This window comes from Microcebus murinus, chromosome 22, assembly GCF_040939455.1.
Source record: "Microcebus murinus isolate Inina chromosome 22, M.murinus_Inina_mat1.0, whole genome shotgun sequence".
Lineage (NCBI taxonomy): Eukaryota > Metazoa > Chordata > Mammalia > Primates > Cheirogaleidae > Microcebus > Microcebus murinus.
The window spans coordinates 14970316-14993694 of NC_134125.1; the positions used below are offsets into that span (position 1 = coordinate 14970316).

Below are 23379 nucleotides of genomic sequence, written 5' to 3' on the forward strand. Positions count from 1 at the left end.
CAAAGTTGGGACCCTATTTTTTTATGACCTCCTCTGCTTTAACATATCCTTAAGGAAGTTGTGAATATGGGTTCTTACTTGAAATGATAACTGCAGAATTTTCAGCTGTATGTAAAGGATAGCAAGTTGGTCAAATCTCCTTGAATTTTTAGTTTTTAAAAGTTTATTTCAGCTCTAGAGCAGTGGCTGTTTCAAGAGTCAGAGAACATAATTAAACCAAAATTGACTGTGTACCAGAGTTCTTGGACATTGCAAGACTAGGAGTGGAAGAGCGAAGCAGTAACCTTTGTAGTTATTTGACGAGTCCGACTATCTGAGGAATGGGAAAAAGTCCAAAAGTGAACCTTGCCATCAGCCAACTTGGTTATTTGTCAGCAAACCATGGTCTGTGGGCAAAATCTCGCCTATTACCTGTTTTATTAAATAAAGTTTTATTGCAGGAGAGCTATGGCCACTCATTTACATCTTTCGTATGGCTGCATTCCCACAACGATGGCAGAGTTGAATAGGTTAAGTAGTTGCGACAGAGGCCATGTGGCCACATAGCCTAAAATATTTACTATTCGGCCCTTGACAGAAAAACTTTGCCAACCCCTGGTGCATAATATCTACAAGCATGTATGCAGTGGTTCTCAATCCTGATTGTATGATAGAGTTCAGAGCCCTTGTTGTGGTTCCAGTTGTGAGTGAGATGGAGCAGGCACTCCCCACCCTGTGTCTCCTGGTAAATAGAACTGAAAACCCTAGACCAAGAGCTCAGAGTAGCTTTTCTAAGGATGCCAGAAAGTAAATCCTAGCTGGTAGATTAGGGAACTCAAAACACCATCAAGCTGGTGGGGAGTGTCCTATTTATCTTATTTCTGATATGGCTTCAATGACAGATAGCCTGAAACCTGGAACTGCATGACATAGGCACAAAGAAGTCCCTTTTGGTCTGAGGAGCAGGAAATGGGACTTCTGCAGGACAGAGAGTAAGGGGATTCCCCTGGGGTTTGTCCCTCTTCCTTCTTCCTTTTTCTGATCTCTCCCACCCTATTCCCGAGGCAGACCTATGGCTGCAATAGCAGCAGTAGCAGTGGTAGCAAAGGTACTTAAATCTCCAACCAAGGGCATGTGAGAGGGATCCTGATTGCTTTTCTTTTTCTATCTATTCTCTCCCTACCTGCCCGGAAGGCAGAACCACCTGGTCAGTTGCCTGCTAAAACAAAAATAATAACATTCTCCATAGAGCTTAAAGAAGAACCAGACACAACGTAACATTCAAAATGTCCAGAGTACTATCCATAATGATTTGACACATGAAGAACCGGGAAAATCTCACAGATTTGCAAGGGGAAAGCCGACCCCAAGGTGACACAAATGTTTGAATTATCGGAAATTTTAAAGCAGCTACTAAGACTGTGTTCATAGAAGTAAGAGTGAACATTCTTGAAACAAATAGAAATATAGAAAGTCCCAGGAGAGAAATATTAATAGAAGATGCAGAAAAGAACCAAATAGGAATGTTAGAATTGAAAAATATAGTAACCAGCCGGGCGCGGTGGCTCACGCCTGTAATCCTAGCTCTCTGGGAGGCTGAGGCGGGCAGATTGTTCGAGGTCAGGAGTTCGAAACCAGCCTGAGCAAGAGCGAGACCCCGTCTCTATTATAAATACAAAGAAATTAATTGGCCAACTAATATATATAGAAAAAATTAGCCGGGCATGGTGGCGCATGCCTGTAGTCCCAGCTACTTGGGGAGGCTGAGGCAGGAGGATCGCTTGAGCCCAGGAGTTTGAGGTTGCTGTGAGTTAGGCTGACGCCATGGCACTCACTCTAGCCTGGGCAACAAAGCGAGACTCTGTCTCAAAAAAAAAAAAGAAAAATATAGTAACCAAAATTTTAAAACTTACTGGATGGGCTTAATAGCAGAATAGAGATGACAAAGAAAAGTCAGTGAATTGGAAACAGAAGCTGGGCTTCATGGCTCCTTCCTATAGTCCTAGCACTATGGGAAGCTGAGGCAGGAGGATCACTTGAGCTCAGGAGTTCAAGACCAGCCAGAGCAACATGGCAAGACCCCATCTCTACAAAATATAGAAAAATTAGTCAGGCGTGGTGGCTTGCACCTGCATTCCCAGCTACTCAGGAGACTGAGGCAGGAGGATTACTTGAGCCCAGGAGTTTGATGTTGCAGTGAACTGTGATGACACTATTGTACTGTAGCCCAGGTGACAGAGACCCTGTCTATAACTAACTAACTAAATAATAAATTTCAAATCAAAGATGAATTAGAATAGCTAAGACAATTTTGCAAAAGAAGAATAATGTGGGAAGAAGCACACCACTTAATTTTTTTTTTTTGAGACAGAGTCTAGCTTTGTTGTCCAGGCTAGAGTGAGTGCCATGGGGTCAGAACTCCTGACCTTGAGCAATCTGCCCGGCTCGGCCTCCCAGAGTGCTAGGATTACAGGCATGAGCCACTGCGCCCGGCCGGCCAATTTTAAGACTGTAGAACTTGAGGCAGTGTGATATTGATGAAAAGATTGACACATAGATTAATGAAACTGTATAGAAAATCCAGAAATAGACCCACATAAATATGTTCAATTGGTTTTTGACCAAGGCGCAAAGGTAATTCAGTAGAGGAAAGATAGTCTTTTTGATAACATTATGTTGGACATCTGTGTGCAGACATCTACGTGTAGAAAAATGAACTTCAACCTAAATCTCACACCTTATGCAAAAAATTAATTCAAAATGGATCATAGATCTAAATGTAAAACCTAAAACTATAAAACTTCTAGAAAAAAACATAAGAGAAACTCTTTGTGATCTTGGATTAAAGTTCTTAAATATAACACCAAAAGCACAATCCATAAAAGAAAATGTTGATTTTCTTTTATGGATTTGTACTTCATCAAAATTGAAATCTTTTGTTTTAAGAAAACTAAGGTTAAGAAAATGAAAAGACAAGACACAGACTGGGAGAAGATACAGGTATTTAGAAATCACATATCCAGCAAATGACTACATCCAGAAGATTTAAAGATTTTTTTAAAACTCAACAGTAAGAAAACCCAGTAAAAACTGGGCAAAGACAATATATGGATAACAAAAAAGTAAGCACATGGAAGACAAGTCCAGCATCATGAGCCATTAGCACAGCGAGATACCACAACATAGCTATTAAAATGACTAAAATTTAAAAAACAAAACAAAAACTGACAATGCAAGTACTGGAAAAGACACAGAGCAACTGTAACTCTCATACATTGCTGTTTGGAATATAAAATGATAGAGCTACTCTGAAAAAAAGTCTAGCAGTTTCTTCCTAGTTAAACATACATTTACGTCTAACCCAGCAGTCCCACTCCTAGGTATTTACCAAAGGAAATATAAACATAGGTTTACGCAAAAACCCATATATGAGTGCTGTTAGTGACTTTATTCATTAGAACATGAATCATTGTCCTCTAGAAGCTAGGTTAGGACTAGATCAGTAAGCTTTGTAGGAGATGGAGTCCCTGTCTTCAAAGTCCTTTGATCTTCAAAGGCCACCTGCCCCAGCCCTGGCTGATTTATACTAATAGATTAATAGGAATGAGCCAGTGAGCCACCAGAGCTCAGTGAAGCTCTACCATCCCACATGATGAGCTGACAGAAGCCTGCTCTGAGCGAACTCAGCTCCTTGAACACTTTCCATGGCTGAAGATCATCAGCTATCCTGAGGCCAAACTAATCCTAAGGATTGGGGTGAGCATAGGTTTCTGTTTAACAATGTCTGGACCTTTGTACCAAAAGAAAACAAGATGTGACTCTTGCTATTGGCCAGGTCTTCAGGAATTTGTAGCTAGTCTGGCAACTTCTGTTTTCCCACGTGACTCATAGCTATGTAAAAATACTAATTGCAAAACTTAAATTGAGAAAGTAATGGTGGTGTTCCTTTATAGATCTTATCAATATTTATATGAATGAAACTTTGACTTGGTTTCTGTTTCAGATCACAAAAATGGACAGCACTTTATAATACCTCAAATGGCAGACAGGTAAGGCCATTAAAACACCAGTTTTATCTGTCACTAATAACTTGGTTGTATTTAGTGTTTACGTATTGTGTTTTATGTTTAACAAAACCCATACATTTTTCTCTTTTATGGCTATACTATTTGGAAATAAGACGGCTGTAAGTAAACCATCATATAAAACTTAAGTTTGAAAGAGCACAAGTAACAAGTTTACTAATAAGCAAATTGGAATCAGGAATACTGTCATTGTTTTAGCCAGTTGTGACCGTATATTATATCTGTATACTTACAGAATATTTCTGTATTATAAGGGATTATATTCTTTGTCTATGGCAGGGTTGGCAAACTTTTTTGTCAAGAGCCAGACAGTAAATATCTTAGGCATTGTGGGCTTTACGGCCTCTGTTGAAACTACTTAACTCTGCCATGGTAGACAGAAGCATTTGTGGATACTACGTAAATGAATGGGCATGTCTGTTCCAATAAAATTTTATTTCTGGACACTGAAATCCAAATTTCATATAATTTTCACATTATGAAATATTTTTTCTGCCATTTTAAAGTGTAAATCATGGGCTGAACAAAAAAAGGCCATAATTTGCCCGACCCCTGCTCTCTCTAAGATTAGACAAGTTCATTGCTGCAGGAAATGAACCTTAAGCCCTTATTTTATCAGTTACCTTTGCATAAATCATGTCCAGGGTTTATGAAATGATTAGCTGGTATTATAGATGTGATCTTATAATTCCAGTTTTTAGCATCTTCCTTTTTTGTATTTTCTTCTATAGTGCCTTTTTTTTAATACTTCTAAAATTATGACTTCTCACATAAGGGCTATGAGATTAACCTAGTCATAGCTTTTGTCATTTAGTTAGTTGGTAGGTAATTTTTATTTTCCTCTTTACCACGGTATATGTTATTTGGATTATGTTATTTCTAGAAGGAGTAACTTTCACTAAATTGTTTAAAGTTTCCTCACTGACTCTATTGGACTGTAGAATGATTGGCTTTGACAATGTCCACAAACTGTAATTAATATTTTTATCCCTTGCTATCTTAATCTTCTACAGAGCTCGTGAATATGGTTTTATTTATTTGCTTATTAGTTTTGTACATTTTCTTAGCAGCCTGGATTTGTCTGAGTTGGCAAAAGCTGCTAAGAAGAAACTTCAATCTGTAAGTATCTCTCTACTTGTGAACTCCAGTATGGGGAGCAGTGTATCCTACTGGTACTTGTTCTCAGTGCAAGTTACCTGTTGTGTCAGATGACATTATTTCATACCTTTAGATGTTGTTAAATTAGAAGCAGACCATTGAATATATAGCAATGAAGACCAAAGGCACTGTTAAGTTTAGTACATCCACCTTTGGGAGGCCAAAGTAGAAGGATCCCTTGAGACCAGAAGTTCACGACTAGCCTGGACAATAGCGAGACCCCCATCTCCACAGAAATGAAAATTTAAAAATTAACCGGGCATGGTAGCACGCACCTGTAGTGCCAGTTACTCAGGAGGCTAAGGCAGGGGGATCCCTTGAGCCCAGGAGTTCAAATCTGCAGTGAGCTCTGATCACACCACTGCACTCCAGCCTGGGCAACAGAGCAAGACACTATCTCTCTCTTTTTTTTTTAAAGTTTAGTATATCCAATTTGGCTCTGCTTCAAATAATCCCATTTTTCTCTGCCATGTTAAAAGCAAAGACTGTGCCTTTCATGTTAGGAAGTTGTTTCTCTCAGTGTGATGCATAAGTGGGGCACACTTCCTTGGGGTTACTTCCTATGGCCACAGAGGATGCTAGAGAGTGATAAAAGCTGATTTTGGAATGGTAGTGAATCCTATAGATTCCTTCACTGCTATTTGGGATCCAGCCACAGTTGTAATTCTCTTGCCCATCCGTGCAATTCGTCAGACATTTTTAAGTTAATGCTTTTAAAACTGGTGGTCCTGGCCCACATGTGTGCTCAGAGTTTGCCCACTCTGCAGGCCAGGGCCTCCCGTTAGTCTACATCTTTCTTTCCAGCCTGCCCACCTTAACTGTGGTCAGGGGCCCGGGAAATCTGCTTCTCTGGGGACAATTTCTCTTTGTCTATTCACTCAAATTACACCTCACCAGGCACTTCCCAGCCATTTTAACCACCAGCTTACACTCCTTAGCTATTCTCCTTGCTCTCTGAGCAAGAATCAAGACTCTTAACTTTTCATAACCTTTAAGGGTGTCATTCAACTCTCACCTTTCAGAGCTTGCCCTGCTTCCCATCTGGTTCCGTGTGTGTGTGTGTGTGTGTGTGTGTGTGTGTGTGTGTGTGTGTGTCTTTATCTTTATGCATTTACACTCTCTGAGGCCAAGAGCTGCCACATTCAAGTCTTCTTCCAGGATCCCTCTTTTGCCTGCAGCATTTGCCTTTCCCAGCATCCATCCCTCTGACCATTCAAGGGGCTGAGCTCTGACCACCTTCACATTGTAGGTAGAAGCTTTCCCAAAGCTTGACTCTGAAATCGCAGCTTCCCTAAGTTATGACTTTCTCCTCATCTCCTCTTCACGGAAGATCCTTTACTAGAACTTCATATATGCTATTGAGTATTAAGTATTACATCAAATGAATTTATCCATACTAGTATTTAACTGTATTATGAAATAAATGTGTTTTATACAATTTGTTTGGTGTCTCTGTGTTCTGTACCTACAGTTTTGTGTGTCTGTGTTTTATTGCCTTTCTTAAATTAAGGAAGTCATGCAGTAAGGTGATTAAGATAAGCTTTGGAGTCAGAGAGCACTAACTATTGTATGATTTCCTTTTAATCACTCTTAATCTATAAGTAATTTTTTATTACCAGTAATTCAAAGCTAGATAAAAACCCAGGTTCCGTTTGCCTGTCCTACATTTGCTAGGCTAGAAGCTGCATGAAAACTGAGATTGTGTCTGTAATATCTCCAGCATGTGGCAGGCATTAAATAAATGTCTGGGACAAAGTACAGCACAGCTCTCAAGAACCTGGGCTCTGGATCGGACTGGTCAGTACACATCCCGGCCCTGCCAAGCTTCTTAGCCTCCCTGTGCCTTGGTGTCTTCTCCCAGAAAAGGGATCGAGGTAGAGCAGGGTCTGCAGATCAGACCAGTCCGGCTCAGTAGGGGTGAGCTGCCACTGTAACGTGTTGGCCCCCACCCTGTGGCCTCACAGGTGGCTGTTCTTATCATTGCTGCATCTTCTGTCTCCTCCCCCCTCCCCTCATGAAGAACTGAGAGAAATATGACAAAAGCTAATGTATTCATTGAATTAGTAAATGTTAACATTTTGAGAGACTTAAACTTGGATCTCAGGTCTGTCACTTAACTAGCTTTGTGACTTCAGGCAGGCTACTAACTCTATGCCTCAATTTCCTTGTCTGTAAAATGGGACCGTAGTAATTCCTGTCTTCATAGAGGTGTTATAAGAAATATGATAACGTTAGCACTATTAGCACAATGCCTGGGATATAAGCCCTTAGTCAGCGCTGGCCATTATTATAGTTGTTGTTAGTAATAATAACATTAGCATGTAGTCCCTTAGGGGAAAAACCTGGATATTTATGAAGCAAGTTGAGGCTCCCAGTTCATCATCTTATCTGGCAGCCGGCTCTCGGGGTTTATTTTTATTTATAAATGGAATGTGACCACACTAGAGAAAATTTGGAAAATAGATCAGGGGAACCATGCCACATCACTATACTTACTCTTAATGTAGTCAGGCTCAGTATTTTGCTACATTTCTTTCAGTTCTTATTTCATATGCATGTATTTTTTTTTAACTGAACATCATAATTGTAGCATTTTATATCCTGCTTTTTCCATCCAACAATATATTGTACGTATTTCAACGATGTTCCTGTGAGGCTTGGGTAGCCAGTGTTTTTAATTGCTGCATAAAATACCTTCTGGTCAGTCTGTGAGTAGCTGTTTCCTGAGCCCTTCCTGAGTGTGAGGCACTGTTTGCGGCCTTAAGGAACAGGTAGGGAATACACCAAATTCTGCATCTGCCCTCATAAAGCAGGGAAGCAGTTGAAAAGTCACAATTGTCAAAGTCTCAGGGTGAGTTTCACGAGGCAAAGAGGGCAGAGGGAGCCAGAGCCATTCTGGCAGGGGCTTCACCCTATCCAGGCTGGGAGAACTTGTCCTCCCCTCCCCGTGCCGGGCCATGGCCAGGCAGGCACTTGAGCCTGTGCTGGGATTGTTTTGTGAGCTGATGCCACACAGTGTACTGATGAGTCAGGCCGCGCTCTGTTAGGGAAGCTCCGTTCTCCTGGAAGTTGAAGGCCTGCTACTGAGAAAGATAGCAAAGAAACGCAGCCGAGGTCTGGGTTGTATGTTTGTACAACAGCACATTTTATCCTCTAAAAATGGCATGGTTTCATTCCTTTATTCCGCCCAGGATTTAGAATCCCTTACGTGTTGGGAAACGGGCTAACACTGTCCAGGGTGATACCAAAAGAAGAGTAGAGAGTTGGAACCTGCTTTTGAGATGATGCACTTTAGATACCTCTTACCTCCTCAGTAGGCTCTGTCTTCGAGTCATAAAGTAGTGAGGCTGCTATAGGTGGCACATGTTTCTAGAGGCTCTGTATGATTTTTGAAATGTTTTGTCTGTTTATCAGCGGGTACTTCCTAAGCACTGGCTTTGGATAGACATTGGAGATAAAAGGGTGACTAAGTCGCAGCCCCCTCTCGTCCTCCTGGTGTTAATCGTTGTCCCTTGTGTTCCTGATATTTTTTACTTTCAGCTAAGTAATCATTTGTTTGAAGAACTTGCCATGGATGTGTACGATGAAGTTGACAGGCGAGAGACTGATGCAGGTGACTTAACATGTGGCTTTATCTAATAAGCTTCTGTTATCAGTGGGCAGTGTCAAGCTGCCAGCCTCAGTGTCTTACTAGCCCAATTTTTCCTGTCCTGATAACGCGTGTGTCCACATGTACCTTTGCGTGTGCTGGCTTCAGAGTGTGCTTCCCCAAGTCTCCCTAGTAACGCGTGAGCCGTGCCTCTCTGAGGAGCAGCGGCACACCGGTGTGATGAGATTCTGTCTCTGGCTCTTTCCTCTGGCTAGTCTGGCTTGCCACGCAAAACCACAGCACCCTGGTCACCGAGACAACCGTCGTCCCCTTTCTTCCGGTCAATCCTGAGTACTCATCAACACGAAACCAGGCAAGTGGCTCAGTTTGAAAATAACTAGTATTATAGTGGTGTTGGGGGAATGGCTGATGTTATGGTATTTCATTTTCCCAGGACGAGTGTTTTATGTTTTTTGACTGATTAAAATTTAACATCTTGGGGCCAGATGCAGTGGCTCCTTCCTATAATCGTAGCACTTTGGGAGGCTGAGGCAGGAGGATTGCTTGAGGCCAGGAGTTTGAGACCAGCCTGAGCTGGAAAATCAGCCGAGTGAGGTGGCTATGCTGGTAGTTCCAGCTATTTGTTTAGTGCTTTTTTTTTTTTTTTTTTTTTTTTTTTTTGAGACAGAGTCTCACTTTGTTGCCCAGGCTAGAGTGAGCACCGTGGCATCAGCCTAGCTCACAGCAACCTCAAACTCCTGGGCTCAAGCAATCCTGCTTCAGCCTCCCGAGTGCTGGGACTACGGGCATAGGCTGATGCCACGGCGCTCACTCTAGCCTGGGCAACAAAGTGAGACTCTGTCTCAAAAAAAAAAAAAAAAAATTACAGGCGGAGGCAGGAGGATCACTTGAGCCTGGGTGTTTGAGATTGCGGCGAGCTATGATGACACCACTGCACTTTAAACCAGACAACAGAATAAGACCCTGTTGGAGGAGGGCTAATATCTTTTATATACACAAACAAATCACAAAATGATAAGAAAAGCAATAGATATAAATAGATGACTAGGAAAGAATATAAAATAATTCACAGAAGAAATATAAATCATTTACAAGTGTGAAGAAATGTTTAACCTTATTAGTAATCAAAGCAACCTAAAAGCATTAGTGAAAGTTTCTTCAATCATGCTGATAAGTAGTAAAGGATATTTCAAGCTGGTAAAGATGTAGGAAGCTGGGTTTTCTCATGGTACAGATAAGACAAATTAAAGTTGCCATAGACTTCAGAAAAGCCATTTGTTTACCAGTTTCAGAACCTCAAACTTAAGTACATCCCTTTACACAGGAGTTTCTCATTTGGGAATATGCTTTAATAAAAATAGATTTCTGCACAGTAATTTTCATCAAAGCACTGTATATAATCACAGAACTTTAAAAACAGGCTAAGCACCCATCAAGAGGAGAACTGTGGAGTAAAGTAGGAAGGTGTTTTAGTCTTTATGATTAATGGCTATATATAAGGATATAGCCACATCTAGAGTGTAACTTCTTGAAATTTAAAAATTTCCCTCCAAATTAATTTTCATTACTGAATTTACTTCAGCACTGAATCCATAGAGATGAAAAACATTAAGGTGAACTATTTTATTTTTGCTCACAAAAATAAGTATGTATTGTAAGAACTTGAATGTTATGAAGTTCTCTTATATAAATGATTTTAAACTGTTCATATGGAAAACATTGCAGTTTGATTCAATTATGGCTGTTATGACTATACTTTGATCATGTTGGAAGGTCTTTGGAGAGGTCTAACTAGTTTTGTGTGGCTGTTTATGTTTGTGTTTTTACATTGAGGAATATTTCTAATTATTTTCTCACCCTCAGGGCAGGCAGAAATTAGCTCGGTTCAATGCCCATGAGTTTGCCACGCTCGTCATCGACATTCTCAGTGATGCCAAGAGGAGACAGCAAGGCAGCCCTCTCTCTAGTTCTAAAGGTAACTGCTTAAACCTCTACATGTTTGCTTTTTTGGCCTTCTAAACTTGCCACACATGTTAAATTTACAGTTATAAACTAATTAAAGCAGTCAACAGCACAGCAGCTTAAAGTCCTGTAAATTTTATTGGTGGTACATTATATGCAAAGTTTGCTTGTTTGAACCCTGGTAAATTAACAATATTTTAGGTTTATTTTCTGTATGATTTTTTTTTTCCTTTTGAGTCACTTACCTTCCCTATAAGATTGCATACCAGAAGTCTTAATTAACCCAGAAGTCTGACTTAGATCTTGTTAAAGAGTGTAAGAAAATGAACTCTTGATTGAAAGGGCATCTCCCCTGCTGTTGCTGTATACTTCAAATGTCTACAGTGAGAATTATTGTGATTTAAAATTATAAACAGGCCAGGCATGGTGGCTCATGCCTGTAATCCTAGCACTCTGGGAGGCCGAGGCAGGTGGATCGCTCAAGGTCAGGAGTTCGAAACCAGCATAAGTGAGAGCAAGATCCCGTCTCTACTAAAAATAGAAAGAAATTAATTGGCCAACTAAAAATATATATAGAAAAAATTAGTTGCGTATGGTGGCACATGCCTGTAGTCCCAGCTACTCGGGAGGCTGAGGCAGGAGGATTGCTTGAGCCCAGGAGTTTGAGGTTGCTGTGAGCTAGGCCAATACCACGGCACTCTAGCTTGGGTAACAGAGTGAGACTCTGTCTCAAAAAAATAAAATAAAATTATAAACAGAGCACTGGGGATCTGTCTCAGAGGTGCCCTGTTGAGTCTAGGTCAGTACTCAGGGTCCTATCTGTACGCTTAAGAATGTACTTCTTCTCCACCCCTGTTACTGTATCCTTATGCTTTTTTTCTAGTTATAGAAACCATACTTTTTTATTGAAAAACATTTAAACAAAATTAATATGTACCATAAAAATTGAGCTTTCAGTCAGTATCACGTTCCTCAAAGACAGTAGTCATTGACCAACACCAGTTTATTCTTTCCTCTTGCCTGTTCAGGAGTCTGATTTTTATCAGTTCAGCCAGAAATAAGGAAGTTCTGAAAAGGTTTATTAAATTTTGTGAAGGCTCAGTGACAAGAGTCTTTGCATAAATTTGAATTCTCCAAATGTACCTATTCTTTGATTTGATAGTTCCATTCCTAGGGGTTAACTGAAGGGAAATAATCAAAGATGTTATATGCATGTTATGTATAACAGTAAAAAACATTAGAAACAACTAAATAATAGAGGAATAATTCGTCACATATTTAAATGGTACGCATCTTTTTCAGAGAATATGCAATGATATGGGATAAAGTAATGATTTTTTTAACCGTTTATTATAAAATCCCGGTTTTGTAAGGAAAACATATATATACACATACATACACTTGTATACAAGTGATCATGCCACATATAAGTATAAATACAAAATTGATCCTCATCTGCACGTTCCATATTTGCAGATTCATCTACTTGCTAAAATTTATTGTAATCCCAAAATTAATACTAAAAGCACTTCCAAGGTCATTCTTAGTCTTGTGCAGAATGGCAAAAAATTTGAGTCACCCATAACACAACGTTTCTAGGTGAAATTGAACAAGGTGATTCTCTGCCCCTTATTTCAGTACTCATTCTATAAAAGTGTGTCCTTTTCCTGGTCTATTTAGTGCCATGTTTTTCACATTTTTGTGCTTTCTGTTGGTGATTTAACTGTTTTAAAACGGCCCCAAGTGTAGGACTGAAGTGCTGTCTAGTGTTCTGAGTGCAAGAAGGCTGTGACGTGTCCTGTGCAGAAAACGTACGTTCGATAAGCATTGTTCAGGCATGATTTAGAACGATAGGCATCATTCAGGTCAACTCATGTTGACCATGAGTTCAATGTTAATGAATCCACAATATATACTAAATAAGGTGTCTTTAAACAGAAACACACATAAAACAAGGTTACGTATTGATTGGTTGATGAAAATCTGACCGGAGGCCCTCAGGAACCTAACCCTGTATTTTCCCAGGAGCACTGATATGGTGCTAACTAAGTCTTCACAGCAACTTTTTAGAACATAACTACTAAGAATAACAAGAATTGACTGTGTGTGTGTATATGTGCTTTAAAAAAGACTAGAAAGAAATAGATCAACATGAATCCTATCTTCCTTGTTCTTACTCTGTCTTCCTTGTTCATTAGTTTCCAAATTTTCTATATTGAATCTTTGTTACTTCTGTAATCATTATATTTATGTTTTTGTGTGTTTTTTTTTTGAGACAGAGTCTCGCTTGTTGACCAGGCTAGAGTGAGTGCCGTGGCGTCAGCCTAGCTCACAGCAACCTCAAACTCCTGGGCTCAAGCAATCCTTCTGCCTCAGCCTCCCGAGTAGCTGGGACTACAGGCATGCGCCACCATGCCCGGCTAATCTTCTATATATATTAGTTGGCCAATTAATTTCTTTCTATTTATAGTGGAGATGGGGTCTTGCTCTTGCTCAGGCTGGTTTTGAACTCTTGACCTCGAGCAATCCGCCCACCTCAGCCTCCCAGAGTGCTAGGATTACAGGCGTGAGCCACCGTGCCCGGCTTATATTTATGTTTTTAAATATTAATTTTAAAAGTTAAAATAGGACCTAATCCTTTTAAGTAACCATATTTCATCACCCAGATATCATCCATCAAGATATCTAGGAAACAATTTTAGAAATCAGAGGTTAGCTTGAGTTTCCTGAAAGAAATTGGAGAGACTTAGGTAGTTTGTGAAATCTTTTATTCAAAATATGTTAGAGCTTGTAGAATCCTCCCTTTTCCCCTATGAAATAGACACTCCTAATGACATAAATGTGTATCCTTTGGATTTATTCTGGTCTCCTCTCTTTCTGTCTCTCACTCTGTCTCTAGGATTCAGGTGACTAAATGCCAATGTTCCTATTCTTTGAACACCTAGTTTCTAGGCTCCGGTTTTAACAATTTGCTTTCTGTTTTGACTTGACATTACCTTATAAGCAAGTTACAGGTATTAATCAAATTACAGTTTATCTTATTAGTTATAGCTTTATCTTGGTAATCTTAGGTGTGCTCTGTCTATAGAAACTGGGAGCCTGCCTCCTTACTGTGAGAAGCTCTTTCCTAAGCCATCTTCTTAATTTGTCCATATTTGGCAGGTAGATGAGAGAAATGCTAGAATCTGTCTATGCCACTGTCTGATGGAAAACTTCTGTTATCCCTGTATTGGTGTGAAAATAACATTGCTATTTCCATCATCATCTTTCAGTAAACCAAAAAATCCTTCCAATCGTTTTTTGGAAGAAAAAAAGATGTTTTAATCCTGAAGTAAAGTTATTTGCTTCTATTGACAGACAACGTGGAGCTCATACTGAAAACAGTCAGTCACCAGCACAGTATTGAGAGTCAAGACAATGACCAGCCAGACTATGACAGCGTGGCCTCAGACGAAGACACGGACTTGGAAACCACTGCAAGCAAAGCAAACCGGCAGAAGGTGAGAGGACACACTTCACAAAGAAGTGCAAATGTGTTTCTTTTAAAAATCTTTCTCCTGCACAGTTGCCTTGTTTGTCAGTCACATGAGGGCTAGCCCTACGAAAGGTGCTGTGGAGGTAAGGTTGGGTTTATTACTAGCTCGGGCCAAGCAGGGGTGAAACAAGGTAAATGGTTTTTAAATAGGGGATCCTTTGTCCCTGAGTCACAGCCCCGCTGCAGTCGTGACTTTATAAAACTTGTGAGGAGTGACTGGTGTGCTCTATTCAGTCAACAAATGTTTACTGAGTGCCTTCTCTGGATACTACTCTCCTGAACAAGGCTTAGTCCCTTAGTCGCTTTCTTGTGGGGAGTCACCGCCCAGCAGAGAGACACTTGCAAGAGAAAGGCACAAAGTGATACGTGTCATGTGAAGCCCAACCAGAGGCTGAGGGAGAGAGAGGAGGGAGGACTTGTTGCTGAATCAGGACAGGCTTTGCAAATGGGCTGGCCCTTAGGGCGTGCCATAACGGACACATGGGAGGCGGCATGTAGAGCAAGCAGGGAAGGGCAGTGTAGGCATAGAGTGAAACCTGCACATGGGAGGCGGCATGTAGAGCAAGCAGGGAAGGGCAGTGTAGGCATAGAGTGAAACCTGCACGTCTGGGGGCAAAGCTGGCCATACGAGGGACATAGGGACTGCCTAAAAGGGGTGGAACTCAGAGCTTCAGTAGAGGAACATGACGCCAGACTGAAGAGCCTGGGCCTTGTGGGCCATGCAGAGCCCAGGAAGCTTTAGGCAGGGCAGGAGGGCAGAGGCCAGAGCTATATCTGCAGAGGACTGTTCTGGTGGGTCAGAGAGTGGGAACCCAGTTAGGGTACTCCTGAGGAAGCCCAAACAGGAGCTGACACAGGCCACCTCAGGGCCTAGGCTAGGAAGGCCCAGGTGAGAGAAAGACGTTGGCACCAGAGTGTGAGCCCAGGGAGAGGGTGGCAGGCCCTGGGCGATCCATACTCTGCTGGTCCCTGGGACTAGCCCACAGAGGGGCTTAGCAAGCATATGAGAATGGAGGAATGAGAAGGTAGAACAGAAAAATCTTGGCAGTAAGTTGGAGGGTTGAAGTGGGGAGATAGACTTCTAGAGGATGTGTCCAGAGTTTTCTGGCTCGCATGACTGTGAAAGTGATGGTGCCATTGGCAGATGCAGGGGACGCCCCTGCAGAGACTCCCTGGAAGCTGCCCTATTCCCTCAGTGAAAGCCAAGGTCATTCCTGTGACAGCCTGGCCTCCTCTGTCCTCCACCCTGCACACCTGCTCCCTCTAGATGAGCTCTGTCACTGCTGGAATGTTCTTCCTCCACACCTGTCTGACTGATCCCCTCACCTCCCAGGCTCTTGCTCACCTCTCACTCACAGCTCACCCCAGCTCCCAATTAACACGCAGCCCACCTTCACCCCTGCTTCGGCCCCTCAGCCCCCTACCCTGCTCCATCTTATCTTTTCCCACAGCACTAATTACCTTCGATCATACTATGTATTTACTTATTTTTATTTTTTCCTTCTCTCATACTGCTGGGATGTAAACACCATGGAAGCAGAAATTTTTGTCTCTTTTCTGATATATCCCAAGCATATAGAACATTGCCTAATCCTCAATAAAAATGTTGAAATGAACGAATTAATGAAAGAATGAATAAAAAAGAAAAATGAGAGAGAGAAAGGTTTTTAAGATAGGGCAGACCTCCTTAGACAGTCATTGTCAGTGTAGATTTGTAGCCCCACTGCCTGTTCCACTAGAAAATATTGCCTTTTAAATTGTTGAAATATTACTTAGTGACCCTACTTCTATGTTTAGTTTTACATTACTCTCAGAGGCCTTGATTTGGTTTAACTTTGCAATTCAGCTGGCATGGTCAGAATTTGAAATTCTTTAGCTGTTAGTCTTTAATGTTATCGTCATCTCAGATTGTGAACATTTTCCCCAATTTATTTTTAGAGCCTAGATTCAGATTTATCAGATGGACCAGTCACTGTACAGGAATTTTTGGAGGTCAAAAACGCTCTAGTGGCTTCTGAGGCCAAGATACAACAGCTAATGAAGGTGAATAACAACTTGAGTGACGAGCTGAGAATTATGCAGAAAAAGGTAACATGTTAATAAATGCCAGGAGGGTTGACTCTTTAATCCCATAGTATGAGGAAGAACCCCAGGCACCATGCTTGTGGTCAGAGGGAAGAAAAAAAGTTACTCTAACAGACCTAGAAATCTTTGGGCCAAGCTGTCTTTTTGGAAGCAGGGTGTGTTTGGATATTTGAAATAAAATAGCTTTGATTAGAAATATATCCAGAGTAAGTTCCCCAAGTAGGAGAAATCTGACAACCAATATTTGTTAAGTGTTGTATCAGTTATAATAACCCTTGCACTTTTCTGTGCTTCCTGGGAACCTGGATGTGATTCTTCCTATTGCTAGTTCTAAAGGATAATCACACCATGGAGAAAGAGCAGACTAAAGCCCTGGACAGGTATATCTGTCTGTCAGCATTCAAGCCCCAACCCACACCAGGCAAGGTGCTCCCTGTTCACCTTGACTCTGAGTTATTACCCACCTCTACCCGGGTAGCCCTATCCCACATTCCTGCCTTACTTTTCACTGGTTCTTGCCACTTACCTGTGGTATCTTCAGAACCTAGAGCAGGGCCTGCCTCAGAGAGTAGGTTCTCAGTAAATAAGGGAAAACATTTAGTTTGTACTAGCAAGAACTGGACACTAGTAAGTAACAATCTCATTTGTTCAGCATTTTCTCATGACCTTTGGAGAAGCAGAACCATATGAATACATTAATCCCTAAAAGGAGAATAGCAGCAAGATATACTCCAAAGTGGGGGATTACATGTGTACCTCTTTATGAGAAGTCTAAGAAAAAGAAGTTGAAAAATTCCAAATTTTGCCCTTGACTTTGTGGGTATTGCTCCCATCATTCAGTTCTTTTCAAAAATGAGATCTTGTACACTCCCCTTAAACAAAAGCAAAGCGAACTATGTGATCTGTCTGTATGCTGTCATTTGAGGAGTAGCATTTCCAGATCATTTTCAAGACCTGAGGACATGGTGCATTTCATTTGTGGCTGGATCCTTTTCAATGCTGCTCCCTAAAGAAAGGTCAAAGAACTAAAAAGGGGAGGAACATGCTCCTCTACTTCCTAGGGAAGTAAGTTGCTGTGCACCTTCGCCTGGGGTTTGGTCTAGGATTCTTTTGTAGTTGAGCTCTAGATCTTTTTTGAGACCTTTTGAAATAAATGTCTCCAGTACCTGTAGTCGAAGGGGACAAGAAAGCCTGAAGATCAGTCAGCTTTAAACAAACAGACACTTGGTCTGTGCCTCCCAGTCCTGTCTAGAGCCCCTTCCCCATAATATACAGGACTCGCACTTCCTCTGCTTTTTCTGAAATATATATTTTTTTAGTGGATTAGTAGTTTGTCCCATTAATTGGACCGATAATTTTATTGAGATGACTTTTTCTGAAACATGCTGATTTTTGCCATTGTATATCAATCTGCTACACATCACATTTTTTAATTCTATAATGCTCCTTTCGATATTTATAGAACTTACCAGAGAAAGCAAATGTCTTAAGCTTCTTTAAGCTTGGTGGCTCATGCCTGTAATCCTAGCTCTCTGGGAGGCCGAGGCGGGAGGATTGTTCAAGGTCAAGAGTTTGAAACCAGCCTGAGCAAGAACGAGACCCCGTCTCTACTAAAAATAGAAAAAAATTAATTGACTAACTAAAAATACATAGAAAAAATTAGCTGAGCATGGTGGTACATGCCTATAGTCCCAGCACTCGGGAGGCTAAGGCAGAAGAATCGCTTGAGCCCAGGAGTTTGAGGTTGCTGTGAGCTAGGCTGATGCCATGGCACTCACTCTAGCCAGGGCAACAGTGTGATACTCTGTCTCAAAAAAAAAGAAAAGAAAAAGAAAAGAAATGTAGAGTGAAATTGCCTTTGCTCGTTGATTATCCCTTAATTCTTAGAAATACTTTTGATTTTGGAAATGATTGAGTTATCTGTAACATTTTATTTCCTGTTGAACTCCTTCTAAACACAAAAAAGTGTAGCCTGGTTCTTACTAAGATAAATATCATTAAAATTTATCCGAGGACATCTCCCTAAATACAAAGTACTAACATTTTTAAAAATTGAAAACAGGAACTTGTGCTCATGAAAACACATTCAGACAAAATCCAGGCTGGATGTTTTAGAGGCATGAGAACTATTAGGATAGAGTTTCAGATTTCAAGCACTTAACTGAGAAACTGTAACGGAAGCTCTTTCCATAGACAGACAAACATGTGACCCAATGCACCAGTGCCCTGTTGAGGGACGTGTATCAGTCATGCTCCTCATTCTTGGGACTCTAAGCCATGGGTTCCCTACAGAATAGTTTTGACAGGCCCCTCACGCCTGTCTGTATCCTGGAATGTAGGAATTTGCAGTGGCTGCTTTGCACTTTGCAGCTGTTCTTTCTCTGGAAAGAGAGTTGCAGATACGAGGTATGCCCCAACAGCCTTGGTGGTGTAGAAGCAATCTGTCATTCTATAATGGCTCACTCTTCACGGAAACCAGGAATGAGTGGCCTTTCTGAGGAAGAGGCAGTAAGTCACACTTTCACTGAGGTTTGGCGCTGTTCTTGTAAAGTATGTGGAACTTGTTTACTTAGCAGAGATGTATTTGTTTTATCTCAAAGTTAGGTAAAAAATTTTTTTTCTATATGGAAAATTGACAAAGTAGCATGATTTGTATTTGATCTTTCACGTTTAACAGTTGCTTGGAAAAGATGCAAATTAATGAAGAGGAGCAACTACTATTGGTGTATTTTTCACAGATCGGTGCTTTCTAAATAAAAGTTGAAAGTAACTCCCAACATTGAATGGGTTTGCTATTGAGCAAGTAATGATCTTCTGGTGCAGACAGTTGCTTGTGGACATAAACCTTGGCACTGGTGGGGAATTTGGTCAGATTTTACAATCTCTGTCAAAGAGTAGTAGCCAGCTGAACTCACATCACACCCAGCTTATAAAATGTCACAGAAGATGAAGGAGCACCCGAGGGGAAGGACGCTGTGCAGAATGGACGCAGCTAATTGTGTTTAAAATGCCAGATGCTAAGGAGTAACACGGTTCCTTGCTGATCCCTTAATTATATTTCATCAAACACCATGAAGCTGCCTGCATGTGAGGAATGGAAAGAGCGTTCAGGGCCTCCGAGTGACAGTCTGTAACTAAAATGGGTGGTGCCAGACAGAGTAGCGTGTCCAAAGCTGACACCACCATGGTCGTGTGTTTTGGGTGACAAAGCCAAAGGAGAAAAAGGCCAAATATTCCAGCCCTGGCTGAAAGATGATCGATCACCAAAGGGAAGCCAGCATGCCACGTGGAGCATTCTCATGAAGATGTTATCATAGTTCCATAGGTTTCCCGTTTTCTTTGTGATATGTTAATATAGCAAACTTCCATGATTCGATTCCCTCTATTTAAAAAAAAAAAAAGTGCTGAATTGTTTGGAATATCAAGAGTATTATGTAATAAAAACCTGTTAATCATAATTTTTCTTGTTGGCTTTTTGGAAAGCAATAGCTGATCTGATTTTTCATAAGCTGAACTTCACTGTCTTTCTTGCTTTGCAAAGCAACTCTAGTCATCTTTGTGCTGCTTCCATGGTGTCTGCTGTCATTTTTGGCATTTGCAAATTGCTCAGGGCTCATTTGAAAAAGCAGGTTCCCTAAGTGATGTTTTAATGATCTCAAGCTCTTGCTTGAGACTTAGAATAATCCAGAATACAGCTTGCCTGCAAACATTTCCCAGCCCCGCCATGGCAAATGTTTTAAGTGGTTAGACATTTAGTTTTTTAAAAGTGCAAACTGCAACTTTCCACATTCAGAAATTAAACTATTTGCTTATGGGATAAGGTGCATTGATTGTGTTTCACTCATTCCAGAAGAAAAAGTTCTTGTTTGTAGTTGCTTTTTACTTTCAACCTAGCTAGCCATTATTATCTTTATTGTTTAAAGCTGGTAGTCGTATTCATTGACTTGGTGTTTGCTTTTTCTGCTTGCTATAAGAAAACACAGTCCCACTGCCAAACATTTCTTTCAGCTTCAAACACTCCAGAGTGAAAATTCGAACCTCAGGAAACAGGCCACAACCAATATATATCAGGTGCAAACTGGTTCTGAGTACACAGACCCTTCCAACCACTCTTCCTTAAAGCGACGTCCGTCCGCCCGGGGCAGTAGGCCCATGTCCATGTACGAGACGGGATCAGGTCAGAAAGCATATCTCCCAATGGGAGAAGCGAGCCGGCCCGAAGAGAGCAGGACGAGACTCCAACCCTTCCCCGCACACGTAAGTAACACCTCTGGCGCTTTCCCTGTTCGCTCTCTGTGTAGCCTGACTCCTCTGTGCCCTCTTGGGAACCTTCAGATCCCCATGCCTCTGCTTTGCCAAATTGGGCTAAGAGAGTTGCCATTGTGTTTGCTGTATTAACATGTCTACAGATGCTTGCGATATTCCCACAAGCACACAGGGCCATGGACTGAAAGTTTTTCAGCCAAGTTGAGGATTCTGGCTCTTGTCGACCCCCACTCCCCTTTTTCTCCCCCGTATCCATTATATATTTCCCAACCAGCCAGTATTGGAATTTTTTTTTTTTTTTTGGTAAAATTTCTCTCTTTTTCCTCCCTCACTTCCCAAAATAGTAACAAATTATAAAAGTCACTAGCAGAAAGAAGTGTCATCTTCTTTGAGGTGACAAAGATGTGGCCCTTTATGAACTGGAGCCCTTAGAATCCAAGATGCCTTTTTAGCTCCTCCCACTGGAGCAGGTGGCCTTGCATCTGTGGCCTGGTTCCACAGGCAAGTCTGGAAGGCTCCAGGCCTCTGCAGCCTGTCCACGTGCACTCAGTGTGTCTGCTGGGTTAGCTTCTGCATCCTCCTCCTCCCCTTCATGCAGGAAGTGTGGCTTTGTCATCTCATGGAAAGGAAATGTCATACTCTCCATCTGTCTTACAAGTGTTGAATTCCAATGATTATATTCTGTCACAGGGTTCTAACAATCTTATTTTGCAATGGGATAAATATTGTTGCCGGGTTCTCAAATATTATGTTTCTTCTGGATCAATGTATTATAAAAGTCTATATTTTGACAAAATGTTAGACATTTTAAACTTTTTTTATGTGGTGTTTTTCCAGAGAATACTATTTGAGGGTCAAAAGATATTATTACTTTAGTCAAATTTTATAGGCGTTTCAAAAAATTTTTCAAGGTGAATGCAAAGTAAAGGGTATGGTCTAGTAAATTAAACCCTACTTTAATTTTGTCAAACTTTTATGTAGTCAAATTACAGTGTTGTTATATTGTATAATAATTGGGAATCCATTATCTCAACTTCTTTTTAAGTTGTTTGGGTTTAACATTCTGAGGCAATTGATTTGATACATTTGGTATAATGAGAATGCCATTGAACTAAATTAAGAATCTTATTTTTATGTAACTGAAAACAGAATTTAAGACAAGCAACCTTTGTTAGTTTTTACAGTATACTTTTTTATTTTAGAAAAATTTAGCATATAAGGATGTCATACTATTGCAAAAGCTATATTATTATACTAAAAATTAGATTAATAATGTATACCAACTTACAATCATTTGTATAGTTTCTTATTTCATATTGTCAGTCCTGATTAAAAAACAAATGTTCACTTTAGGCTATCCATTAAAAAAACTATTGGTAAATTTGACAAATTATGCTAGGTATTATCTTTTCCTGTATGGAAAAGTAGCCTTATTAAACTCAGAGCAATTTCTGGGAGGTATTTCACTAAGGGTTTAAACATCTCTGGGGATCTGTCACCAGCCATCACTAAGACTTTTGCACTCATCTCACGTCCTAAGTTATTTTCTAGGATTCTTTTACCAAAGTCAGGTGAGATGATAGGGGGTTTTTTTTGTTTTGTATTTTCCCGAGTGTGTTTCTCTTTCCCCTTCTAGATCGGGAGGAATGCGCTCGTGACCTCCTCTTCGTCACTGCCTTCCTTCCCCTCCACACTTTCCTGGTCAAGGGACGAAAGCACCCGAAGGGTTAAGTACACTCTGAATGGTCTGCTCTCTGGAGGAGGGGCAGTGCTCCTGGGCGCTTTGGGCTTGGGTCCTCCTGTCCCTTGCTAACTGCCCTTAGTCCTGCATGAGGCAGCGCTTCCCTCCTGGTTCCTCACAGCACGTGGGGTGCACTCGCACGCACACCTGTGGAGAGGTGGCCTCCCTTTTTGTCTAACTCCACATTGCTCATTTTCACATCATGTTTAACAAAGCTCACCCATCACCCTATAGCACTTATTCTGAGCATACTGTCTTTTTAAACAATCAGAAAATTAGCTGGCTGCTGGTTAAATATTGTAATATGGTAAAAATCTGTTATATGTGTGAGAAGTTACAGTTATCTGATTAAAACTGCTATATTCGAACTAGCCGAAGCACTAAAATGTCATGCCTTTTTTGTATTTATTTATTTATTTAGAGACAGTGTCTCACTCTGTTGCCCAGTTGGAGTGCAGTGGCACAGTCCTAGCTCACTATAACCTTGAATTCCTGGGCTCAAGTGATCTCCTGCCTCAGCCTCCTGAGTAGCTAGGACTATAGGCTCATACCGTGTTTCCCCGAAAATAAGACAGGGTCTTATATTTATTTTTCCTCAAGAAGACACCCTAGGGCTTATTTTCAGGGGATGCGTTAATTTTTTTACGTACGGTACAACAGTCCACATTTATTCTAATATAGTTAAGTCGTCTTGTTCTAGAACATCATCAGAACTCTCCAAACCCCGAATTCCATCCTGAATTTCTTGCGATTCTATTTCCTTTAGGACCTTTGGCCCCAATCTCTCATGTTGAGCAATAGAGCTCTCATGGGGCAGATGAGAAGGGCAGCTCGTCTTCTTTACCACTCCATGACAAAATGCATGTGTTGTGCAGATACCCTGCGTAGCCACACCCATCACTAGGTCTTATTTTCGGGGTAGGGCTTATATTGTGCAAATGCTTAGAAATCCTGCTAG

At 41.0% G+C, this 23379-nt stretch overlaps 1 protein-coding gene across 10 annotated transcripts in view; it reads left to right on the plus strand.

The window, feature by feature from the left end:
* Positions 1-23379, plus strand: part of GIT2 (GIT ArfGAP 2) — a 48994-nt gene that overhangs the window by 13393 nt on the left and 12222 nt on the right. For 2 of the 10 annotated variants that reach the window (XR_012914259.1, XM_012756598.2), the window contains exons 8-16: positions 3983-4028; positions 5132-5183; positions 8763-8835; positions 9087-9184; positions 10696-10807; positions 14152-14294; positions 16268-16417; positions 20423-20671; positions 22317-22406. Coding sequence is in view for 9 of the 10 variants with exons in the window: in XM_012756598.2 (XP_012612052.2) it covers positions 3983-4028; positions 5132-5183; positions 8763-8835; positions 9087-9184; positions 10696-10807; positions 14152-14294; positions 16268-16417; positions 20423-20671; positions 22317-22406 (1013 nt within the window). In the remaining variant the exon portion in view is untranslated. Of the gene's footprint in view, positions 1-3982; positions 4029-5131; positions 5184-8762; positions 8836-9086; positions 9185-10695; positions 10808-14151; positions 14295-16267; positions 16418-19091; positions 20672-22316; positions 22407-23379 lie in introns of those variants that run through there. The other 8 variants (XM_012756599.2, XM_012756602.2, XM_075996625.1 and 5 more) reach the window with 8 other exon arrangements.